Source organism: Polyodon spathula, chromosome 2, assembly GCF_017654505.1.
Source record: "Polyodon spathula isolate WHYD16114869_AA chromosome 2, ASM1765450v1, whole genome shotgun sequence".
NCBI classification, from domain to species: Eukaryota; Metazoa; Chordata; class Actinopteri; order Acipenseriformes; family Polyodontidae; genus Polyodon; species Polyodon spathula.
In genome coordinates, this window is record NC_054535.1 from 105750251 (window position 1) to 105774582 (window position 24332).

A 24332-nucleotide genomic window follows, 5' to 3' on the forward strand; every position below is an offset into this window, starting at 1 on the left:
AGACAAATAAAAACCTGTTGTACGCCCTGCTCAAAGAGCTTCCATCAACACTCTGCTGAGAGCCGTTGTGTGTCTGTTCTCAGCTGAATCAGCAAATCGTGTGCTTTTTCTCTATTACCCCCCAGGCCTTATGGAAGTTATACAGTGCTTTACTTCCAACCATGGAGCTGTGCAAACTGCCAAAGAAAAGCAAGTTCAAAACACTCTCATCATGCAGACATTCCAGGAATGTCTTTTCCAAGTGGCATGATGTCCCAGAGTGTTTTTTGTGTTCCCACCGCTCCTCAGAACAGCAGCAGGCTGCCCCTCTCCGGTTCCTGGTCCAGTGCCTTGGGCCACAGCTACCTGGAGTGAGCTGGGATGAGCCGTTTAAACCAGTCACTCACTGCAGAGTCCACACGCATCACAAGCGCCAGCCCCAACAACAAACACACACTGGTCACGGCAAAGCCAGAGGCTTCGAAGATAAACCTTGACGAAAAGGACACAATAACAGTAAAGTATTAGAGAAGCATGCAATTCTCCACCATGCTGTAACTACAAACTGCCATATACCTCTCTTCTGATACTCTAAAAATCTTGCCAAGAAGAATGTCCTTACCAAGTTCCATTACAAGTGGTTCTCTATATGCAAGATAAGCACTAACACCTGCCACCACTATATCCCAGGCATCAATAATATGCATTCCGCTACAGCAGAACAGTCAATGTGGCTTATTAATAAGATATGAGAAAAAACCAAGCCACAACTCCCTGGATATGAGGATATTTACCAATATATTCCCTTCCATCCCATGCCCCTTGAACCTGGGTAGAAGCCCATACCCACTTCCAGATACTCACTTTGGTGCAAAAATCTTCCAAACCATCAGATGTCTCCTCAGAATCGTTGCTGAACACACAGAGGCCAAGAGCTGAAAAAGAAAAAAATTAAAAAAGTTCAAATTAAAGCCATTTCATAAATTAACTTCTGTATGGTAATCCAAGATCAGTCCTAAATTAGGGTGAAACCAGCCATTTTAATTTTAACATATCAGGAACTTTCTGTTAAAAACAATCAAAAAAGCTGTGATGAGAAGCCCTCCATTAGAATGCTGTTCTTTTTTATTCACAACACAATGATTATGTGCGAGACATGCATGTGTATATGGAAGAGACACAATACAAACCCTACTGTACTCCTGCTACTGTGAATACACAACTACAGCTCCTCTATTTCACATGCAGATCTCTGACAAAGATTAACACTTGAAAACAACTCTATTAACAATCCTATTAAACAAGACTACTTGTAACAGCACTCCTAATCTGAAGTCTACATTAACTTTTACCTTTCTTTGGTTTATCTTATTTTCTCTCCATTTATTTTTGTACAATTTTTCCCACCAAAACCTAATGCATCTTTACTTTTACCTTTCTTTGTCTAAAGTTTGTTTGTTCTGTTTTCTCTTCATTCATTTCCAAACAATTTTTCTGGGCAATGCCCATATGACTTGACAACCCATAAACTCTACAAGTGACCCATGCCCACCAGAGCAGAGCCACGGACCCCACCCCCTGTCCAGGCACTCGCCTGAGCTCCGTGTATGAAGAGGTATCGAGCCCCGAGCTGCAGCAGAGCAGTGGAGAACCTGTCTGGGTCCTCTCTCAGCTTCATCTCCATCACAGCCTCCTCTCCATCCTCCCCCTCTCCCGCTCTCCTCCCTCGCTTCCCTGCCTTTGTCGACTCGCAGACCAGGGGCCACAACAGCAGCAGGGGGCAGCTCACTGTGGCCGGAGGGGACAGGCAGATGCACAACATTTATATTCATTGAAAAGTATGTTTATAAATGCTCGTGGCTACCTCTAAATCATTCCGAATGTGTTTCTCGCTCACTCTGCTGTCTTAAAGAGTGCAGGCTGATATTAGCGTATAGAATCCGTTGACACGCGTTGTGGTTTCAATATTCACAATGTACTGTCATTGACAATCTCAATGAGAGTCTACACGCTTGGCAGAGTTAGAAGTGCAGTTGCTAGTAATATTTTCTAATGGGGACATGACTTACAATATAGATTTAGATGTGATACTGAAGTGATACAGCCATCTGAATGTTTCTATCAGGTGGAAATGACTTCACCTTAAAATTAGCTATACTGTTTTAACTATTCTTATTTAAACACATACTATAAAACAATACATGAAGTAAGCTTGCTGGTGACAACCTCGTGCAGCCACCTCAAGGCACAACTCACTGATGCATTTTTCTTTCACAATCAAATCTGTTAAGACGTGAATGCCCTTGCTCAATGTGTAAAACCTCTGAATGGTGTCACAGTGTACCTGCGAACAGGATCTGTGAGGAGAATGTGTTGAGTGTGACCAAAAGTGCAGGGGCCAGGTGCCCAGCGTGGACCTCACTTAACCCCACAAAGGCAGAGTTCCACTGGATAGAGGGGAAGGTGGGCAGGTGACCCGTAGAGTAGAAGAACTGGGTGGCTGCCAAGCCCCACATCAGCACCGCAGCCCAGGACACAGAGACACAACCTGCAGAGACACAGCAGAGGAAAACACAAGGAGATGAAACACCACAGTGCCCATGACATCAGCATCGCAGACCAGGACACAGAGACACACCCTGCAGAGAAAAACACAAGGAGATGAAACACCACAGTGCCCAAGACATCAGCACCCAACAAACAGTCTGCAGAAAGAAGCACTTTTTAATATCCAGTGCTAAAAAGAAGCTTAGAAAAAGAAAAAAAAGTCACAGACAAAACAAATCATTTTAACAAGTACCCAAAATTCCATAGGGTTGCCACAGGTAACCCTATTTTTCTTAGCTCAACGATAGATTCACTGTACAGCAAATCAGGAAAAAAACGTGGTCTGTTTTGAGATTTTGATGCATCAGCCTGATTAGCTACATATTAATAAATTCCACTATTTAAAAGCATAAGTTATTTTGTTGATTACTGAGCTGTGTGCTGTAAACACTGAGCAGTTAAATTATTTATATTTCAAGCCTTGAAATACCTGTACAATTGAATTTAACACTGAGGTAAAGAGATCCTGCTATTAATTTAATATTGCAGTATTGGGAACACTGCAGCAGTGGCTGCACTCCCCCCCTCTCACCTGCACGGCTCCCCGGAGTGGAGAGGGAGGTGGCTGCAGAGTGCATGTGCAGGATGGCACAGGCTTGCAGGAGCAGCAGCACGAAGGACAGCATCAGTCCCTCAGGGTGCAGCATGGCCAGAACCAGCCCGAGCAGAGCCAACACCAGGAGCAGGGGGGCCGAGTACACCGTGCCCAGACCATAAGCCTCCATAGTGGGCTGGCCATCGTCCTCCCTCCCCGCGCCCTCTCTCTCCCCGGCCCTCAGCGACTTCCTCATGCGCTGGTAGATGTGCGGGATGAGGTGCTGGAGCTCTGCCTGCAGACTCACCCCGGTGCTCGCCCGGTAAGTTGGGGGCAGCAGGCTGGGTGCCGGCTCCTTCCTGGATTTCAGGAACACCGTAAGGGGATCCCAGCAGACGACTGCCACCCCCAGTCCAAAGAGGACGTACACAGCCCTCGGGAAGACCAGCAAGGCCAGCCTGACCACCTCCTGCAGGTTCCCAAAGTCCTCGGCCGGCGCAGAGCTCATGGCCCAGTAGAGAGAGACAAACGTGGCCACTAAGGGTAGGCCGCAGCGGGCCACGAGGACGGCTGGGCTCTTGCTGTTCATGTTGCCGTAGTGGCGCATCCACCTGCGGACCAGACAGACCCAGGCAACAACGGAGGAGACAGACAGCAGGTAGCGAAAGTTTCGCAGTTGAATGTCACGCAAGCCCGAGAGGGGAGTCAGGAAAGCAGACGGCTTGCAGTTTCCTTGCTCGTCTCGGCAGCCGTGGAAAAAGTGTGAGGAGTAGAGGGAAGCCACCAGGAAGCCTGTGCAGCCCAGGAGGGTCAGGCTCTCTTTCTTGTAGGAGGAGGAAGCTGCCGGGGTAGAGGGCTGTAGCGGCAGACATGGGGGAGCCGACTTCTGGGCTTCGAACGGCAGCAGCAGCCGACCGGCCCAGTTCATCTGGACAGGGATGTAAATGGCCAGGGTGCTGAGCAAGAAAGTGACCACCCGACCCTCCACCACCACATAGCTGTCCGAAAAGAGAGAGGCACATCTGAGGAAGAAAATAGTCAGCGGAATGGAGGGCCATGTCAGAGCTGGTCTCTGTTGGGCGGCATCAGCTGTGGCGTTGAGCAAATCTGAGGGCTGGTGCACAAAGACCCTGGTGGCTTTCCTTCTGCAGAAATTCCAAAAGAAAGACAGCTGAGACACGAGAGCCGCCATGCCGAGTGAGGAGAGCACCTCCACTTCGCTCCCTGTGCTGAACTGCCAGAGAGCAAAACCGCCGCCTGCCACCGTGCCAGAGACTACAGGGATCCACAGCAGCCTCCTGTACGAAGCACCAACAACGTCGGCAAAGTCAGAGGTAATGAAACACAGGGCACAGGCGGTCGCCAGGACAGCGTTGCCAACTGCCATGCGCAGTGGGTGGAACCGTGCCCAGGAGGCCTGGCACATCTCCCTGACCTGGTTCAGGTACAGCTGCAAGGTGGCAATGAGTGCCTGGACCCTGGAGGAGTGCTCTGGTCCACCTGCAAGTGGACCCCCAAACAAGGTCTTGTACTCTGTGGTAGCCAACAGGAACATGTCCTTCAGGTGGGCCAGTATCATGGGAGAAAGGTCCTTGTTTGCCAGCGAGTAGGTGTCCAGGTAACGGTTTACCTAGGATAAAAAAAAATGAATAAAAAAAAACAAAAAAGATCCAGATCATGGGGTGTGTTTAACATGATATGACACGTCACGAGGAACGACGTGAAGACTCGAAGTGGAGAAACTACTTCACAATTATAATACCTGATTAGCATTGATCCAGAGTGCCTCAGCCTGTCGACGCTCCTGTGCACTCCCGTCCTCTGGGGATCCCAGTGCAAACAGCTCCACCATCACTTTCCCAATGTTGCTGTAGGGAATGGGAATACCGAGCAGCTGGGCCAGCGTGGGGACCAGGTCGATCTGGGGCACAACCTCTTGGAGTGCCTGGCAAGGGGAGAAACTGACCATTTAACGCAAAGAATAGAGAGGCTAGGAAGAGCACAGTTTGTAACAATCAGTGGTAGGGCACATATTTCTACACCCCCAAAGTCATGACAGCTGCATCACTGCTGATTACATCCTGGAACTGTGTGTTAAGTGTTTTCATGCCTTAAAAAGAGAAAGTGCTGTGTATTACAGACTGTGCATTACTGTACCTCTGTACAAAACACAGGCTACATCACAGCCAACAGAAAGAAAGTAATTCAAAGCAGTTCAGTCATTATTATACTGTACTGGAGAATGGCAGATCTCCAAGCCTGCAGGCACACAGCAGCAGCGCCGCCTCACCTTCTCCTGTCCCACAGTGAAGAGCGCGCTGGGGCTGAAGAGGAAGAGGGCTGCATCCGTCTCTTTCTGGCTGTCCCCACCGTGTTCCCCCAGAACCACCAGCAGGGTGTCATTCTGGAGCCGCTCGATCACAGACCTACACCGCAACAAGCAGGACTCCTTCAGTACTGTACAGTGCAGGGGGCTCACTCAAACAGGACTCCTTCAGTACTGTACAGTGCAGGGGGCTCACTCAAACAGGACTCCTTCAGTAAAGTACAGTGCAGGGGGCTCACTCAAACAGGACTCCTTCAGTACTGTACAGTGCAGGGGGCTCACTCAAATAGGACTCCTTCAGTACTGTACAGTGCAGGGGGCTCACTCAAACAGGACTCCTTCAGTACTGTACAGTGCAGGGGGCACACTCAAACAGGACTCCTTCTGTACTGTGCAGTGCAGGGGGCTCACTCAAACAGGACTTCTTCTCTACTGCACAGTGCAGGGGGCTCACTCAAAAAGGGTTCCTCCAGCACAGCCAGCACAGCACAGGGGGGATAACCCAGGGGTCTCCCTAGACACACAATACCTCCATACCACATGGAAGTAACAGTGCGTTATAATGCTCTCATCAGAAGCCAGTTAAAAGGCTGTGCTTTTTGTCCTGTTATAAAATACACTTATCCTTCATTCAAAAACCACTTGATGAAATACAATGATCTATATTGTGCTTTGGTCTTGTATCACAATACAAACAACACAGTCTGTTCTTAAACTTCTAATTAGGCTGTGGTCCAGTTACTTAACTTGTACCCTTTACTGGGAGGCAGTCCAGTGGATTACAGGTTAAGGACTCAAGGAGGTTTTGTGATCTTGTTCAATATCAAGCAGGATGCAGTCTGGTAGAGGGCAGGAAAGCCCAGCAAACAAACTAATGCATTTCATATGATATTGCCATAGTCTTTCTGATCCATTCTGCTCTACTGAAGAATGTTAGAAGACTGACTTTTAAACAGCCTTGCTTTAGTGCTGTGTGCTGGCTGGGAATGCATCATATCCAGTAGAAAAAAAAAGCCTTTACCTGACAACCTGGTCCATCTGGGTGAGCTTATCAGCCATGGCGTGGTGGTCAGGGCTGTAGCGATGCCCACAGTGATCCACCCCCAGGAAGTGAGCGATGACCACATCCCAGTCACTGCTTTCCACTGTAGAGAGAGGGACTCGGTACACAACAACTCAGCAATGCCCAGCACCCAGCTACTCAGCAATGCCCAGCACACAGCTATGCAGCAATGCCCAGCACACAGCTACGCAGCAATGCCCAGTACTACACAAACTACTTCAACCAAATCTGTCAATTTCCAGCCCTAAGTCGAGTTGCTTCTTGCTATTTTTGAAACACTATTCTTTCACCCAAAACATTTTACAAACTGCAGTTTAAAGTAAAGACCTTGATAAATGTTGTCCCAATTTGCAGTGTTTATAACTTTAGTAAAACTGACAAGTTCTACATTAGTGCCGAATTTACAAACATCCGGGGGTCTCTCCAAAAACAGTAATTTCAAAACCAATCTTATTTCACATGACTGTAACTATAACTCCGTCCAGTGGGGGCACCCTGCCCTGCCCTCTCCTGCACTCACCAGTGCTGCAGAGATGCTGCAAGATGCCATTGTCCACAGTGTGCAGGTCCTTCACTATGAAGGAGGGGAACGGCAGGGATCGGTGGAACTGGTTCGGGAAAAGGTTCTCCCAGGTGTCATCACCCATGAACACAACCCGCTTCCCTACAGGAGAGAAGAGCACGGAGTGAGGGCAGAGGCAAACGAGTCACACTCACTCAATACACAGAGAAGAGCACGGAGAGAGGGCAGAGGCAAACGAGTCACACTCACTCATTACACAGAGAAGAGCACGGAGAGAGGGCAGAGGCAAACGAGTCACACTCACTCAATACACAGAGAAGAGCACGGAGAGAGGGCAGAGGCAAACGAGTCACACTCACTCAATACACAGAGAAGAGCACGGAGAGAGGGCAGAGGCAAACGAGTCACACTCACTCAATACACAGAGAAGAGCACGGAGAGAGGGCAGAGGCAAACGAGTCACACTCACTCATTACACAGAGAAGAGCACGGAGAGAGGGCAGAGGCAAACGAGTCACACTCACTCAATACACAGAGAAGAGCACGGAGAGAGGGCAGAGGCAAACGAGTCACACTCACTCAATACACAGAGAAGAGCACGGAGAGAGGGCAGAGGCAAACGAGTCACACTCACTCAATACACAGAGAAGAGCACGGAGAGAGGGCAGAGGCAAACGAGTCACATTCACTCATTACACAGAGAAGAGCATGGAGAGGTCAGAGGTAAATGAGTCACACCCACTCATTATAGCCATCTAAAAAGACATTAAGCGATACACAGCTGTAAAGTCATGTTCCTAAAGTTCATTCGGAGATGGTCTAATGTGCTGTTTCAACAGCTCACAGGATTTCCACATGTGAAAACAAGAGCCATTGAAGCCCAACCACTAATTTGTTGCCCTGCAAAATGGGATCAACCCAGTCTTTGGTTTGGTGGATGACAGAGTTAGACTTTCTACCCAGGGAGCGTGAGTATTTTCAAACAATGTGCCTACACTATAGAGCTCAATCACAAAATGTGTTAGAAACTCAAATTCTGTTCAATCCTTCAAAAAGTTTATGTATTGTTAGAGTAGACTTGTCTATTTTTTTATTGCAACTTGTCCTGTGTTACACACATACCGTATATTGCGGTGACACAATTTAATTTAATGAGTCTAAATTTGATGTTTTTGCTGTTATTTGCCTTATTTCATTTTTACTTCATTACTTATTTTTATTACACGTTCTTAAAAAAAAAAAAAAAAACACTATTGCTCTTTAGTGCAGGCACACAGCAAGCTCTCCATAACACCTGACATGCGCAAACCTGGAGCAGGCATTGCAATGCTAATGAAAAGTTAGCATCTGAGCCCAGGTGGGCAGCCCTACGCACCATTCTGCCCAAGCTGGTGGATCAGGTTGTCTTCCTGGATGGCGTTTGTGCCGAAGTTGCTGCACACGTCCACGAAGGTGGGCAGCGAGCCGGTGGTAAAGCCTTTGATCCGCTGCATCGTGGTGGTTGGTGGGTCAGCCCTAAAGGGGTACAGCCTGGCATGAGCTGGCCGAGACGCCACAACCTCACTCAACACCCCCAGCTTGTTCTGAAAGGGTCGGGGGTCCTTGATCTCAGGGTCAAAGCGTGCAAAGTCATACTGCAAGGCGTCAATGATCAGGATCACTGCCCTCTTGAACCGCGGCTCGCTCCAGCAGAAGTGTTCCGTGTGCGAGCTGTCCTGCTTGGAGAAGGGCTTGTCTTTGCAGGAGCTGTTACGGTTCACTTCTACTTTCACTAGCAGAAAACCGCTTAGAAAAATCCAGGTGCCCACATAAAACAGCAAGCAGATCCAGAGGAGGAGAGCCAACACAGGAACCCTTTTCATCCTGGAACAAAAAGAACCAATCAAGCTATTGCTTTCTTTACAAAACCTTAACCTCGCTACTGCAGGAACTAGTACTAACATGCACACATGCTAGGGCTACGTCTAGGTCTGTCCCCATTGCTTTCCCTTAAAACAGTCAGTAGGCTATATATTCAGCTATATCAAAATATCATGCTAGTCAAAACTATGTGAACTGCATTTCAAGCCGCGCCAATGCAAGAAGGCGGTATTCACGTTTTGACCATTCTCTTCTGATAGATATCACCAAACACCTAGCAAGTCTAGAAGCTGCACTTCTTACATGAAATCCTCTCGTTCTCCGTGTGTCGTTACTGTTGTTGAAGTTCAGCACACTGACCTTGCAAACGTCTCCCTTCAAACACGCTCCCTCCAATGCCCTTGTCACATCCGATATGAAGGTCCTGCAGCACCTTGACAGCACTCAGGTAACACTAAAGGGAAATGGACAGCAGCACACAGGAACTCACTCTCACTCACTCTCACTCACACTCACTCACTCACTTGAGTGTTTAGGTGTAGGTGAGTGCCGAGTTGATAGTGAGTGCAGTGATAGTGGGTGTGTGTGTACACTCACTCACTCACCCACACACACCACCACACACACACACAACACACACACACACACACACACACCACACACCCACACACACACACACACACACACACACACACACACACACACACACACACACACACACACCACACACACGAGCTGGCTGTTTCCAGGGAAGTCGCGACAGAGGAAGGTCCTTCATCGCTTGTCTCGTTCAGCTGTGTTGGGCCATGTAGTGCAAGTGCGAGAGACGACGGTAGATCACGACACACACACATGTGATGTTAATAGTCAGTGGTCTTAAAAATAGTCGTAATTTTTAATGTTAAAATTTTAGTTGGTTTATAAAAATTTCGTCAGATATATTTATATATATATATATATATATATATATATGTGTGTGTGTGTGTTGTTGTCATGCAGTGTGCTTCGCATGTTTTCGAAAACAATGCACAACACAGATGCAGTAGTAGTTCTGCAGATCAGGTTTGGCAACTTGGTGAAGCCTCGGTACTGGTAGCGTCATACCATCATACTAATCCCTAGCGCGACTGTCTGAGCTCTCTATTAGAACCGGACTATCTGATTGGATCTGGCACCAGCCTGCTGTGGGGGCACGCACCCCTGGTATACACTGGTCCCCTTCACTACTCTGGAAGCCAAAAAAAATGACGTCGTTTATTGAATCATCCCAACCCGCTGTTAGGTGCAGGCCCTCATAACGTGGCCAGGCAGTGTAAGGTGGGTGCTATGCAAGAAATCGCAAACCAAGTTCCTGTTTGCCTATCTGCGTACATGTATTATTGATGTCAACAATGGCAGTACCCTGAGGGAAAGTCCACCAGTGCGCTGCACTATTGTGACTGGTCAGAGCTGCTTTCAGCTGGTTCAGGAGAAGGTCCTTTAAAGATCAATTAATAATGTTAACGCAGGACCCTCATTGTTAAAGACAGGTATGAAGTGCTTGTGTCTCCCTCCCTCTTCACATTGAGAGATTACAGAGATAACATAATGGAGCACTTATAATAAATGTAATTTCTTTCCATCTTAATACACTTCAACTAGGGAGTGGTTAACATGTAGAAAACAGAAAGTACCAATTAGAGGAGAAACCTCAGAATGGAGTGTGGTAACCAGTGGAGTACCACAGGGATCAGTATTAGGTCCTGTACTATTCCTAATCTACGTTAATGATTTAGATTCTGGTATAGTAAGCAAACTTATTAAACTCGCAGAAGACACAAAAATAGGAGTGGCAAACACTGTTGCAGCAGCAATGGTCATTCAAAATGATCTAGACAAGATTCAGAACTGGGCAGACACATGGCAAATTACATTTAATAGAGAAAAGTGTAAGGTACTGCATGCAGGAAATAAAAATGTGCATTATAAATATACTATGTAACACAATTTTTGTTCCTGGGTAGTAAGTGTTATTTCCTAATTGCTTATGCCTCAAAAGTATAGAAAATGGCTATTATTCCCCACAAACTTTGCTTTTGTGACCAGGACAGGTCAATTTCAAATATCACTATTTCCAATGAGAAAACGGGAGCTTTTGTGTCTTTTCGTTCACATAAAGTCAGAAAAAAACAACATATGAATCCAAATTAACATGTATTTATACTAAAGTAATACAAAAATGACTACAAAAGATTTAGAAGTGAGTAGTTTTTCGAGACTTACGATTATACTGTCCCAGTTAACCCATATCTCCCCTTCCACATTAACATCTGGGACACACATTAGGAAGCTGTTGTGTTGTGTGGTGGTGCAAAAAGGGCTTTTGTCTTGCCACCTCCAGGGGTCAGACAGTGGCTAGAAGTGTGAAATCCTTAGTCTTAGTCTACATATATGCTACTTTTTACAGAGAACTTAGCAAGTTGACATTGTAGTGTGGTAGAATGGGCCCTTGTCTAAGACATTGCTGATGCATTTGCAATTGGAAGATTAAAGCCATACACATTGAGGAAAGGAAATTCTAGAGCAGCGCCCGTGTACAGCAAGTCTGAGGAAGCATTTAGATATGATGTAGGAAAACATGGACACCAGAACACTGTGGAAGTGCATGACAAAATGAAGGAGGGGGAGGAAGCAATAAAGAATGAGTAACTCAATCAAGAATGAGCAATTCAATTCAAACTTGGTATATTACAGTTTCACATAATCCAGGGAGAACGTTCCACATTTTATCAGTTTAATTAAAAAGTTACATAAGAAATATTTTTGTAAATTATCATAACACAGGGATTGATAACTGAAGCTTTATAAATAGACCAAGATGTATCATTGAACTGCACAAGCCCTGTTTAAAGAGTCAATTTATCTGCCTGGGCCCCATTCAATCAGCAAACTAGCTAGAAAAATATTTGGCATTACAGGTTAATATAAAAAATAAAAAAACAGCCACAATGTGGACTAATACACTGAATTGCGTACTGAAGTGAGCCAGGTTTATATTGAAACTGTAATTAGTATTTTACTTTGATTTTAGGTAGAACATTCCATACGTTTCAGAGGTAGCGAGTACAGCCTTAAAATTAATATTTCGGTCTTAATTTAAGCCAAAGACTGGACTGTTAACAGCCACATGGAGCTGCAGTATTGAACCAAATACACATCTTGGGAAGAGCACATTTGTAGGGGGCTAGCATCTGTGAACTGAATAAACAGATAGCTCAGTTCAGAATATTAACAGTATCTTTGCACCCTCTACAGTATATGAGATTGACATGTTTGAGAATGAGTATGGGGCTATACGTAAATAATAAAATAACGTAAATAATAAAATATCTTCAAAATGCCATTTTAATGGACTTTCTTTTAAATTGTTCCCTTTCACCTACTGTGTAAAGCAGGTCACACCACAATGATAAGCGACTCAACACTAAAGGTGAATTTAGAGGAAAGCCCTGGTATTTGGAAACTGCTGGACACCAGTGTGTAAATACATCTTTTAAATGGTGTCTCCTCTATGTGGATAGTCATACACCCAGTGTGGTTTTACTTATTCCAAATTCCAGGGCCTCCGGAGGGACAAAGGGAACCTAGCGGCTCCCCTTCTTGATGCATACTGCAGCTGATCTGGGGTTTTGAAAAACAAAAGATCTCCTGTGTGCTCCCAGCTCCAACCACATGGCCAGACTTCCTCCGGAAAACATAAATAAAACAAAATGACCCCAATACGGTCTCCTCAACCTCTTGCAAAGACACTTCAAGAACTGAAATGAGTACAATCCTAGGCCGTGTTGCTGTCTCTCTTGTGCTAGTTCTGCATTAACTGTACTGCGGTGGCTGGGGATTGTTTTCTGCTGGTTCCTCCAAAGCCGCTCTCTGGGCTGTCTGAGCTTCTGTTTCTCTGATCTCTGAGGCGTTCACAGTTTGTTTCGCTAAGGTGCTGTATATACCCATAGCCTAAAAGGGAAACAAGGAACAACCATCAGAAATTCATCAATTTTTAAGAAATTACCTGCAGCATCTCAGTCTTGTGTTGAGTTTCACCATTAAAAACCAAGTATAAATTAAATATGAATGTCTTTATTAAATAAACCATTTGGGGATTTTTATATGATACAGCTCTTTGAGAAAGAACGTTCATTTGTAGATGGGAGCTTTATTTGGACAGTGCTCGGGAGCCAGATCTTCCAAATTTAGACTGTTCAATCAACTCAGCAATTACCCGGAACAGCCCAGGAGAACTGAAGGCCACCACACACACTCTCATCCCAGCTGCAAGCCAATCAGAGCTGGGGGGGCTCGTCAGACGAGGGTCCGGAGGTTAACAATTTTACCTTCAGCTGCTGCCTCCCAGCACAGGGGGAAGCAATGCTGTTCAGCCTGCACGGTGCTCTTTACTGTCCTTTAAACGCACAGTTATGCTCCACTTTGTGATGGGTCTGGAATGGATCGCACCTACCTGGGTGACCATGCTGCTGATGTCCCCAGTGTTGGACGGGAGAAGGATGGTGTTGGATTCCTTCGCTAGGTTGGAGAATGCTGCCACATACTGCTCTGCTATGCTGAGAGAGGCTGCAGCGTTCCCATTCTGCAATCAAAGACAACAGGCATATTCACAGAATAACAAGACATGACAAAGAACAGTATATATATAATATATATATATATATATATACATATATATATTTCCTATATACATTCATCATACCCCCCCCCCCCCCCCCCCCCCCCCCCCCCCCCCCCCCCCCCCGACAGCAGCCTAATAGCTTTTGCTTTTGCTTCTGCTTTTGCTAAAACAGCGCTGGCCTCACCTGGTAAATGCAATGAAAAAGAAGTTAGAAGACAAGGAATTATAATCAACACGAACGTCACACTGCATTCGAAAGAAGCTTCCAGCTGTCTGACTACAAAGACAGAAGATATTTCTTTCTTAAGAGAAGATTCCTCCGGTATGATGAAGTGAGGCGTTGCGCACTGAAGCCTATCAAAGAAGCACTGTTCACTGAACCGGTGGTAATTATTGAGGAATGATCACGTATACCTCCAGGTCATTAAACACCTTTGCTTTCAGGCTCATTACACAGAATCAGTACTCCTGGCTACTACATGCCATTGCTTCGTCAAAGCCCTGGGATTTATTTATTGGTGTGCGTTTTCTTCGTTTACCAGCAGCCCTGTTGATCTGCTCAGCCTTCTGTCCCTCAGAAGCCAGGATCTGGGCTTGTTTCTGCCCCTCAGCTACGTTGATGGCAGCTTCCCTGGATCCCTCGGACTCCAACACTGTGGCTCGCTTCCTCCTCTCTGCCTCCACCTGGGGTCGTCGCAAAAACTTGAGTAAGTTACACATGTTCGTGGTTTGAAACTCGTACCAGCCCTGGACTCAGTCCTAGCTACTTACAATTAGGTATATCATTTAAATGAGCAGAAGCCAGGAGTTGGATGTTAAATGAAGTGTCCCTGTCTTTTAGTTGAATAAACAACTCCTTTGCTGTTGCACGATGAGGAGAAACAGCTTCTGGCGGGAGCGCCAGAGCCACTGCAGCGTAGCCTCTGGAATCCTCCAGTGCAGACAGGTGACTTTGAATGACTGTATGACTCACCCTGCACACCACACGGCCATGCTTTTACCAGGTGAGCCACTCGGGTACCCCCCACAGCCTAATTTTTTAAATTAAAATCTAGGGACCTTAATGAAGAAAATACATTTCAGGCACTCCTCATACAATAGCTTGAGCTAGAGGAATCATCTGGTGTTCTTGGAGTGTCCCTTGAACATATCAAAACCTCACTCTTGGATTTTCATCTGGAGTTATCGCTTGGCTATACATTGCTTAACACAGACACACCCACACACGAACAACAGCCAACTCACTTGCATCTGCATGGACTCTTTGACCCTGGGAGGGACATGGATGTCTTTGATCTCGTATCTCAGACACCGGATCCCCCACTCATCTGCTGCCTGGTTTATTGAGGTTACAATGTTGGCATTCAGGCTCTCTCTTTCCTGCACAGGAAGATTACATCAGTTTTTTAAATTAGCCACCTGCAGATGTACCACTGCTATAGCACTGACCGGTTAGGTCTTCTTATATATAGGGCTTGATACCAGGAGGTTGCCGGTTCTAATATCTGCAAACCACTGACTAACAGTGTGTAACCCTGAGCAACACACTTAACCTCCTTGTGCTCCATCCTTCGGATGCAACGTAAAACCAAGGTCCTATTGTAAGTGACTCTGCAGCAGCAGTTGTTGATGCATAGTTCACCCCCTAGTCTCTGCAAGTCGTTTTGGATAAAAGCGTCTGCTAAATGACCAATTAATAATGTACAGTACAGTGCTCCCTCGTTATTTCACAATACCTTAGTTCACGGATTCAGTTAATTCGTGATTGCACCCTGCTAAGAGTAAATTGAACATATGCTACAATTCATTTATTTACGTGCAGATAGAGAAACAAAGCAACACTGCAGATTTTTTTTTACAAACATCACCCTTACCCGAAAAACCTTATCAAGTGTTAGCTTTCCGAGCTCTGAGCGCATGTTGGTTTGAGCCAGCTGTGTCACAGCATATTCTGGGTCTTCAACACCGTAACTAGCCTGGGGTGGGGAAGAGAGACACTAAAATCAGTTTGCATTAAATCATTAATAACCATTCACTGCTATCCTCCTATTAAGTCAGAATGTGTGGCTGTACTGGTGTGTGCTGGTGTTCTGTCACTTTGAACAGTGTCTTGTATAATGAAAGCTGATGCTCCCTCCTGTATTGGTGTGTTCTGTCACTTTGAACAGCGTCTTGTATAATGAAAGCGGATGCTCCCTCCTGTATTGGTGTGTTCTGTCACTTTGAACAGTGTCTTGTATAATGAAAGCGGATGCTCCCTCCTGTATTGGTGTGTTCTGTCACTATGAACAGTGTCTTGTATAATGAAAGCTGATGCTCCCTCCTGTATTGGTGTGTTCTGTCACTATGAACAGTGTCTTGTATAATGAAAGCTGATGCTCCCTCCTGTATTGGTGTGTTCTGTCACTATGAACAGTGTCTTGTATAATGAAAGCGGATGCTCCCTCCTGTATTGGTGTGTGCTGGTGTTCTGTCAATATGAACAGTGTCTTGTATAATGAAAGCTGATGCTCCCTCCTGTATTGGTGTGTTCTGTCACTATGAACAGTGTCTTGTATAATGAAAGCTGATGCTCCCTCCTGTATTGGTGTGTTCTGTCACTTTGAACAGCGTCTTGTATAATGAAAGCTGATGCTCCCTCCTGTGTTGGTGTGTTCTGTCACTATGAACAGTGTCTTGTATAATGAAAGCGGATGCTCCCTCCTGTATTGGTGTGTTCTGTCACTATGAACAGTGTCTTGTATAATGAAAGCTGATGCTCCCTCCTGTGTTGGTGTGTTCTGTCACTATGAACAGTGTCTTGTATAATGAAAGCGGATGCTCCCTCCTGTATTGGTGTGTTCTGTCACTATGAACAGTGTCTTGTATAATGAAAGCTGATGCTCCCTCCTGTATTGGTGTGTTCTGTCACTATGAACAGTGTCTTGTATAATGAAAGCGGATGCTCCCTCCTGTATTGGTGTGTTCTGTCACTATGAACAGTGTCTTGTATAATGAAAGCTGATTCTCCCTCCTGTGTTGGTGTGTTCTGTCACTATGAACAGTGTCTTGTATAATGAAAGCTGATGCTCCCTCCTGTATTGGTGTGTTCTGTCACTATGAACAGTGTCTTGTATAATGAAAGCTGATGCTCCCTCCTGTATTGGTGTGTTCTGTCACTTTGAACAGTGTCTTGTATAATGAAAGCGGATGCTCCCTCCTGTATTGGTGTGTGCTGGTGTTCTGTCACTATGAACAGTGTCTTGTATAATGAAAGCGGATGCTCCCTCCTGTATTGGTGTGTTCTGTCACTATGAACAGTGTCTTGTATAATGAAAGCGGATGCTCCCTCCTGTATTGGTGTGTGCTGGTGTTCTGTCACTATGAACAGTGTCTTGTATAATGAAAGCGGATGCTCCCTCCTGTATTGGTGTGTTCTGTCACTATGAACAGTGTCTTGTATAATGAAAGCTGATGCTCCCTCCTGTATTGGTGTGTTCTGTCACTTTGAACAGCGTCTTGTATAATGAAAGCGGATGCTCCCTCCTGTATTGGTGTGTTGGTGTTCTGTCACTTTGAACAGTGTCTTGTATAATGAAAGCGGATGCTCCCTCCTGTATTGGTGTGTTCTGTCACTATGAACAGTGTCTTGTATAATGAAAGCGGATGCTCCCTCCTGTATTGGTGTGTTCTGTCACTATGAACAGTGTCTTGTATAATGAAAGCTGATGCTCCCTCCTGTATTGGTGTGTTCTGTCACTATGAACAGTGTCTTGTATAATGAAAGCTGATGCTCCCTCCTGTATTGGTTGGTGTGTTCTGTCACTTTGAACAGTGTCTTGTATAATGAAAGCTGATTCTCCCTCCTGTGTTGGTGTGTTCTGTCACTATGAACAGTGTCTTGTATAATGAAAGCTGATGCTCCCTCCTGTATTGGTGTGTTCTGTCACTATGAACAGTGTCTTGTATAATGAAAGCGGATGCTCCCTCCTGTATTGGTGTGTGCTGGTGTTCTGTCACTTTGAACAGTGTCTTGTATAATGAAAGCTGATGCTCCCTCCTGTATTGGTGTGTTCTGTCACTTTGAACAGCGTCTTGTATAATGAAAGCTGATGCTCCCTCCTGTATTGGTGTGTTCTGTCACTATGAACAGTGTCTTGTATAATGAAAGCTGATGCTCCCTCCTGTGTTGGTGTGTTCTGTCACTATGAACAGTGTCTTGTATAATGAAAGCTGATGCTCCCTCCTGTATTGGTGTGTTCTGTCACTATGAACAGTGTCTTGTATAATGAAAGCTGATGCTCTCTCCTGTATTGGTGTGTGCTGGTGTTCTGTCACTTCCTATACTGTGCACACTCACCACTGTTTTTTTTCAGTTTACAAGTTCAGACAGAAATATCAACCCAGCTTAGATCGCTTTCATTTATACAAAGCTAGCAAGTATTCATGAAGTATGAACACAATACTATAATGATCTAAATGACGAAAGGTATCCATGTAGTATGAAGGGATAGCAATAGGGTTACGGCGACTGTACATCCAAGCAGTTTTATTTCTGCTTGGGATGAATGCTAATAGTGCAGCATGTTTTACCTGTATTCAGGTTGCCTGAAATTCAAGTCAAGTGACATGAATACAAATATTTACTGCAGACGTTTTGTTGCTTTTTTTCAAGTGGACGATTCAAGTGGAAACTGGGGATGCACTGATCACTGGATCGGGACTGGCGCAAACTAATAAAAAATACCATAATCTGTAATCAGCGTTATTATCATCAACCCTCAAAAGCTCTGTCTCAGATCTGTGATGTTATACTTCAGTTCAGCAGAAGGGTCAGAGTTTTCATCTCCAATCCACGCTATACACCTCGCCACCCCGTGCTGGCTAGTCTCCCCATCAATCAATCAAACTTGTGTGCGAGGCAGCTTGCACTAGGAAGCGCCATCTTATAACTTTTATTCATGTTGCTGCTGTATAAGAATAGATTTAGTGTTTCTGCATAACCCCCGTTTGTATGCTTGGGGCTCTGCACTTCTTTTCATTCAGTTCATCATCTGAGTTTCTTGGACGTTTGTTTCAGGTACTGGTGGAATAAATAGGCCAGCCTACACGTGATACTGCAGGGTTTTCAGCTGGGGTAAAAAAATGTTAGCTTCGAGTCCTGACATCTAACATCATCTTCTTTAATCACCACTTGGTTTTTGTGCAACAAGAGGAAAAGGAAAAGTGCGTCTTTACCTTAAAAGGGTCCATTATTCGTAGATACAGCACCCCATCTATTTGTAGTGTCACGTTATCTGAAAACATTAACAAACATTAAAGTCTTCTGTTTTGCATTAGCAGGTTCTAGTCCAGCTTTTCAACAATCCGCCCAAACAAATACAGTATTATGTTGCTTTGTGCACCAGTGGAACATTGGGCACTACGCAGGGATGGAAATTAGAGTCCTATTGAAGTTTCACCCATTTCACGCTTTAATAGACGCTTGTTTAGCCACAGTGTACAGGTAACAAGCTCAGGTGTAGGGGTGTGCCAATTCAGCGAATCACACAGTGAACCGTGATATTTTTCTTGACGATACGATTATCGATACTTTTTTTTTTTTTTTTTTAAGTAAAATTCTATCTGCTAACATAAACATGAGCATGTATTAATTTGTGTCTACACTGATAATTACAGAATATTATTTATTAGCATGTACTCTAGCAGCCTCACCTACCAAACACTGTGTTCAAGGTGTTTTTGTCAAGTCCGCCGCAGCAGACTGCTCTGGTCGGTTTAAAATCCAGTGTGGACTCACATCATGTTCTTGATAAGAGTCTTGCTGTGTGTAAAATGTGTAAGGCTTGAATCAACTTTTTAGGGAATATAACCAAACTGAATGTCCATGACACCATCAGATCAACAGCACATGATCCCCACCAGTTACAGACGGTGTCAGATCGTGAAGGTATGATAACTCACTATGCACAAACTACACTAGAAACATTAAATCGTCACCACCATTACCAGAACCAACTCACTGCAATTTAAACTTGCTTTTACTGAAAAATAAACTGTAACATGTAATCAGAAGAGCTGTGTGTGTTACATGCTGTCAGATCAGGATTTGACTAACACGGAGCATGGGAGCTGCAGCATGTTATTTCCCATGTTACAACTTCACACAATTAGCAGTGCCATCGCCAATTCCATACACACACTTGCAAAATATTTCAAATCTAAGCATGCCGAGTTCATTGCAGTCACCAGCTGCAGAGATTAACCGTTCAGCAGAATGCGAGTACAGACAGTTATTGTTTTAGTATCACTGTAGTGTCTCAACAAGTTGTTGTATTTTAAGCAGTTGAATATAGTAGCAAATAGTAAATAACTTGCTCCTAAAGTGGCACCAGCAATTGAATTTTTGTTTGTCTAGAGCCCTGATTTGTAATTTAGTTTTCAATACATTTCGTTTAAAGAATAAACAGGAAACAAAAGCAAAACAGGCTGGGAGGCGTATTTGACCGAAAGTGCTTTACCAGTGTTATTGCAAACATGTGCACAAGCAAATGAGACAATTGTGTGATTTTTATGTTTCATGCTGAATTCACTGTATCGTTATACGTTTCGTATTGTGAGCCTTTTATCGTATCGTTAAGACACTGCCAATATCCAGCCTTATTCAGATATGTGTGTTATTAATCTCTAGTAAAACCCAGAATAGATCCAACTGCTATGCAATGGGAGTCTCGTTTCCAACCCTGGTGCTAGGAATACTTATTAGAATAACAAGGGTACACAAGAAACTTAATCCCTAACAACTACCAGCTCCTCAGTTCACTATGCATTACCTACCTAGGGATACGGCAGACTGCTCTGGAACATCAATTACAATTTCCTTAAGGCTCTGCACATACCGGATTTTATCTAACACTGGAATGAGGACATTTAAACCCTAAAACAGGAAAGAAAAATAACTCCATTAAAACAGGATTAAAAACAAGAGCGCTAAACCGAACTGGGGTACTGGAAGTGTTTTTAAAGGGTTGTATGAATGAAAGTTCCCGAGACTACTGCAAGAAATCAACAACTGTTTAGAACTGTTCATCGTGGCTGCAAGTACTGTAAGGTTACCAGCAGAAGAGATAATCACAGTGTGGGTAACCAGCCGGAAGAAAGTCATTACAGAACTCTGACCATAGTCTTTGGGACCACTGTGTTAAACCTGGGATATTTACAAAAGCCACATTAAACCAAGAATTATTCAACTGTCCTACAACCTGACAGATTATAGGGGGCAAGGTAAAAAAACAAAAAAAACACTTATAAGCAATAAGATATAAATCTGCATAAATGAGAACAACCACACTTTTTTTTCCTTTAGTCAGAAATCTGGTTCATCGCTTTCTTCCAAATGTGTGTTTACTGTTGGCTGTAAAGTTATCCCTTGCAGGACTCACAGGCTCCAGTATCCTGTGAAAGCGCCCCATCCTCTCCACCACCCAGGCCTCTTGCTGTGGGACAAACAGGATCATAGTGTTCATGGGATTGCTGGATACCCATCGCTGCTGGGCTGGGGCCATCCACTCCACTGGCACCCCCCGTCTGGAGTGCTGCAAACAAACAGGGGGGGAGTGAACACACACCAGCATGGGGGGGGGGGTTTCAAACGTGAAACCATCCGAAACATCTGTTCCCAGGCTATGTTAGTGGAGCTACTGCTACAGGGTAAAGCATACCAAAAACTTATTCTGAAACTATCTAGTTATTATGTTTTCAATGCATTGCCTCAATGAAGTATTTATTTTTTAACTATTGGCATTTCCAACTGTACTGTATTTTTAATTTAAAAAAAAAAAAGTTATCTGTTAAACATTTTTGGTCTTTTTTTTCACGTGAATTAGCTTGGGGAACTCACGCACTCCCTTTACTGCAAGTTCTCAACCAGGAACTTAATAAATCTCACACATCTAAAGTCTCACATGCCGGTCACAAAATCTAAAGCAGACTATTTACTGGGCTTAAAGGAATGAGCTTTGAAGACTGAATCTATTTAGCCTAGAACAAAGAAGAATCAGGGGGAGCATGACTGAAGTCTTTACAAGCTTAAAATGAGTTGACATAGTTAACCCTAACCAATGGGTTACCTAGTCATGTGTTGAGGCAGAATTACTTGGATCCTTTAAGACCCAACTAGACAAAGGTTTGAGATCAACCAACCACTAGGAACCTGAGTTTAGACTGGCCTCCTCTCGTTTGTACATGTTCTAATGTTCTTGCACATACATACATAAAGAAATCAGATTTATTTTCCAGTGCTCTCACAGAGTTAAATGTGAGACTTTAAACAGTCTGTAACTGCAGGGATTGCTCTGTGTACAGCAGGCCTACATAACCAGACTACAATACAAACTGCAAAAGAAGAAACCTGAGAGTGGGATTTGAAGACAACAGTTGACAGACACTGGTCTCAAGAATAAATAAGTTCATGAACACTGGAATGAACTGCTATGCAGAGGCTTCTATACTCCCACCTTCCATCAGCAATCCAAGTAGGGATTGCACAATCACTCAAGCTTCAGGCGCTAGGAGAATCAGTGCATGAAATTGCATGAACCTTGCATCATTGTGCACAGTGACACTGCGAATGACGCCACTTTACTGTGGGGTATGCAGTTAAAAAAAACGGTTTAAAAAGAACCCAACAACAGTAACTAAAGGGTCGATTTTGACAATGCTTTTGGTTTTCATTTGCATCAAACTCCACACATGGTTTTCCCAGGAATATCCCTAGAAAAAAAATAGGGGATGTGAATCAGTGGCATATGATGTTACAACGTATTAATAATTTGAAGGTATATTCATAAATATTTCTGCGTAGTATTATAAATGTAAAGAAATACAAAAACTTGATATAAAGTTTTACCGAACTTGAAAATGTTGATAAATTTGTCACTCAAGGTTGTTTTAAAAATCTGTTTTTGTCTGCTTGTTACGTTTTTTGCAGCCAACGCAATATCTCTGTACCTGAGAAAATGCAGTGAAAACGAAAGCAACCACTTTTAGATGGAAACGAGATATTCTCATCACAGCTAAGATTCCATCCGAACTGGGGGGCAACCCAAATTTCCATTCCTAGCTACGCCCCTGCTTCAGGATAATGTTTAAAAACACAAAACTGCCAGACTTGTCATCCTTAAAATGTATTAGGTCAATATTCAATAAAATGTGCGGATTATAAAGAAATGACAAACATTTACAAAATATAGCGAAATTTAATCTAATGCACAAGATACAGAGACACGTCCTGGCAGAAATTAATGTACAGTAAAGATACTATTTTCGGGTAATAGACAAATCCCGTAGTGTACATATCTTCACGGTTATGCAATTTGGAAATGCTGTAGAATCCATTCTACAGCGCTACAGACACAGTCTGAAGTACGTTACAGCTGGAGCTAACACCAGATAAGATTTGACCCCATATATAACGCATGCTATTGTAAAAGTTTGGATTTGTTCATGATGTTAGGTCATCACCTTGTTTCACAGCGTGTGCACTCCTAGCTGCCGGCCACTTTGTGTACCCAGACAGAAGACGTACATCGCCCTGCAATACTGTATTTTATGTCGTTTTAAAATGTACTCATTACCTTCAAAAGGGCTCCGCCGGCCCGACAAACTGTCCTGAGCATGTTTGCTTATTTCTTGTTTATTTCTAGAGAAATCCACGCTGAAACCACAAACGCTTCTTCTGTGACCCTCCACCTGACAGACAGCAGGAAGCACGCAAAGTTAGAACGGGGACTGCCCTCAGAGTCGCCTCCACGGGAAACAGAGTGTACTAGCACAACGTTCCGGTGGTGTGTTCGTTTATTCAAATTGTAATACGAACTGCTGGAGATTATACAGCATTTCAAATTCAAGACGAAGACACATTCAAAAGGAGAATGCTGAAATGTGAAACATTTAATTGTAAACAAAAAACAACAACAAAGAAAAACGCCGATAAGCATTACTTATGTTCGATTGCAATGTTTTACCTACTGTTAATAACTAGTATAAGATGAAACATTAGATGAACATTAAGTTAACATTCTGTATTAGTTCACCTTAATTCTTCTATTATTATTATTATTATTATTATTATTATTATTATTATTTTCAACAGCGTGAGCTCTGGGGCAGTCTGTTGCTTCGTTAACCGCGTGCAATTCGTAACTAGGGCTCGAGAGCAGTTTATTGGCCTCAGCGTATTTTAAAAACAACAAAACCTACAAACAACACACGGTTCTTCAAGACTAAGTAATCATACCAGCAGGAAAGTAGTAATATGCAACGCTTTTAAATACGGTATGTATTTAAGGTTATAGTATCGAAAACGACGAAATTAATCCTCTTTACAATTGGTTAAATCGATTTTTTTTTTAAACAGTGGTAAAGTATTTTTTGTTTTCTTTCCATTGCTGCGTTCAGTAGGAGATTTTTTTGGTAAAACAAAACCGCGCTTTAAAAAAAATAAAAGTAGGTACAGCTAGTAGTTTACTTTCCCTGCAGTAATTTATCTGTGTCTGGTATAAGAGTCTATTAAAAGCTGGGTAAAGTGTCCCCGCCATGTTAAATGGAGTAAAATAGTTGGTACCCTTTCCATTTGTTTGTTTAAATCAGGTCTTTCCAGGAGGACGGAGTGCCCATAGAAGTGAATAATCCCGGGTATACAAAGCAACAAGACAACACTACAGACTTGCTTGTTTAGGTTAGTAAAAATTAGTTCAAAACATTGCATTACATTAAATGAATAAAGCTTCACTTTGTCCC

The 24332-nt window shown here is 43.8% G+C and overlaps 2 protein-coding genes across 4 annotated transcripts; both read right to left on the bottom strand.

The window, feature by feature from the left end:
• Positions 1 to 270: 270 nt before the first annotated feature.
• LOC121306573 (GPI ethanolamine phosphate transferase 3-like) lies at positions 271 to 9412 on the bottom strand. Of its 3 annotated transcripts, none has more exons than XM_041238389.1 (11): positions 9254 to 9412; positions 8409 to 8896; positions 7031 to 7174; positions 6469 to 6592; positions 5412 to 5547; positions 4884 to 5066; positions 3119 to 4751; positions 2324 to 2527; positions 1574 to 1767; positions 844 to 914; positions 271 to 471 (listed from the first exon to the last, which is right to left on the bottom strand). In XM_041238389.1, the coding sequence occupies exons 2-11, from the start codon at positions 8893 to 8895 to the stop codon at positions 342 to 344; spliced, it is 3306 nt and encodes a 1101-aa protein (XP_041094323.1). In that variant the 5' UTR covers position 8896; positions 9254 to 9412; the 3' UTR covers positions 271 to 341. The 3 variants fall into 3 exon arrangements, with proteins under 3 accessions (XP_041094323.1, XP_041094313.1, XP_041094331.1); XM_041238379.1 differs by having other exon boundaries at positions 9197 to 9412; XM_041238397.1 differs by lacking the exon at positions 2324 to 2527 and having other exon boundaries at positions 9197 to 9412.
• Positions 9413 to 11593: 2181 nt separating this feature from the next.
• LOC121306600 (stomatin-like protein 2, mitochondrial) lies at positions 11594 to 23314 on the bottom strand. Its single transcript, XM_041238418.1, is given in 10 exon segments — positions 11594 to 12883; positions 13386 to 13531; positions 13675 to 13737; positions 14093 to 14237; positions 14799 to 14933; positions 15428 to 15529; positions 18771 to 18829; positions 20370 to 20469; positions 20975 to 21127; positions 23168 to 23314. Coding segments are annotated over 10 exon segments (1083 nt in total). The 5' UTR covers positions 23210 to 23314; the 3' UTR covers positions 11594 to 12745.
• Positions 23315 to 24332: the final 1018 nt, after the last annotated feature.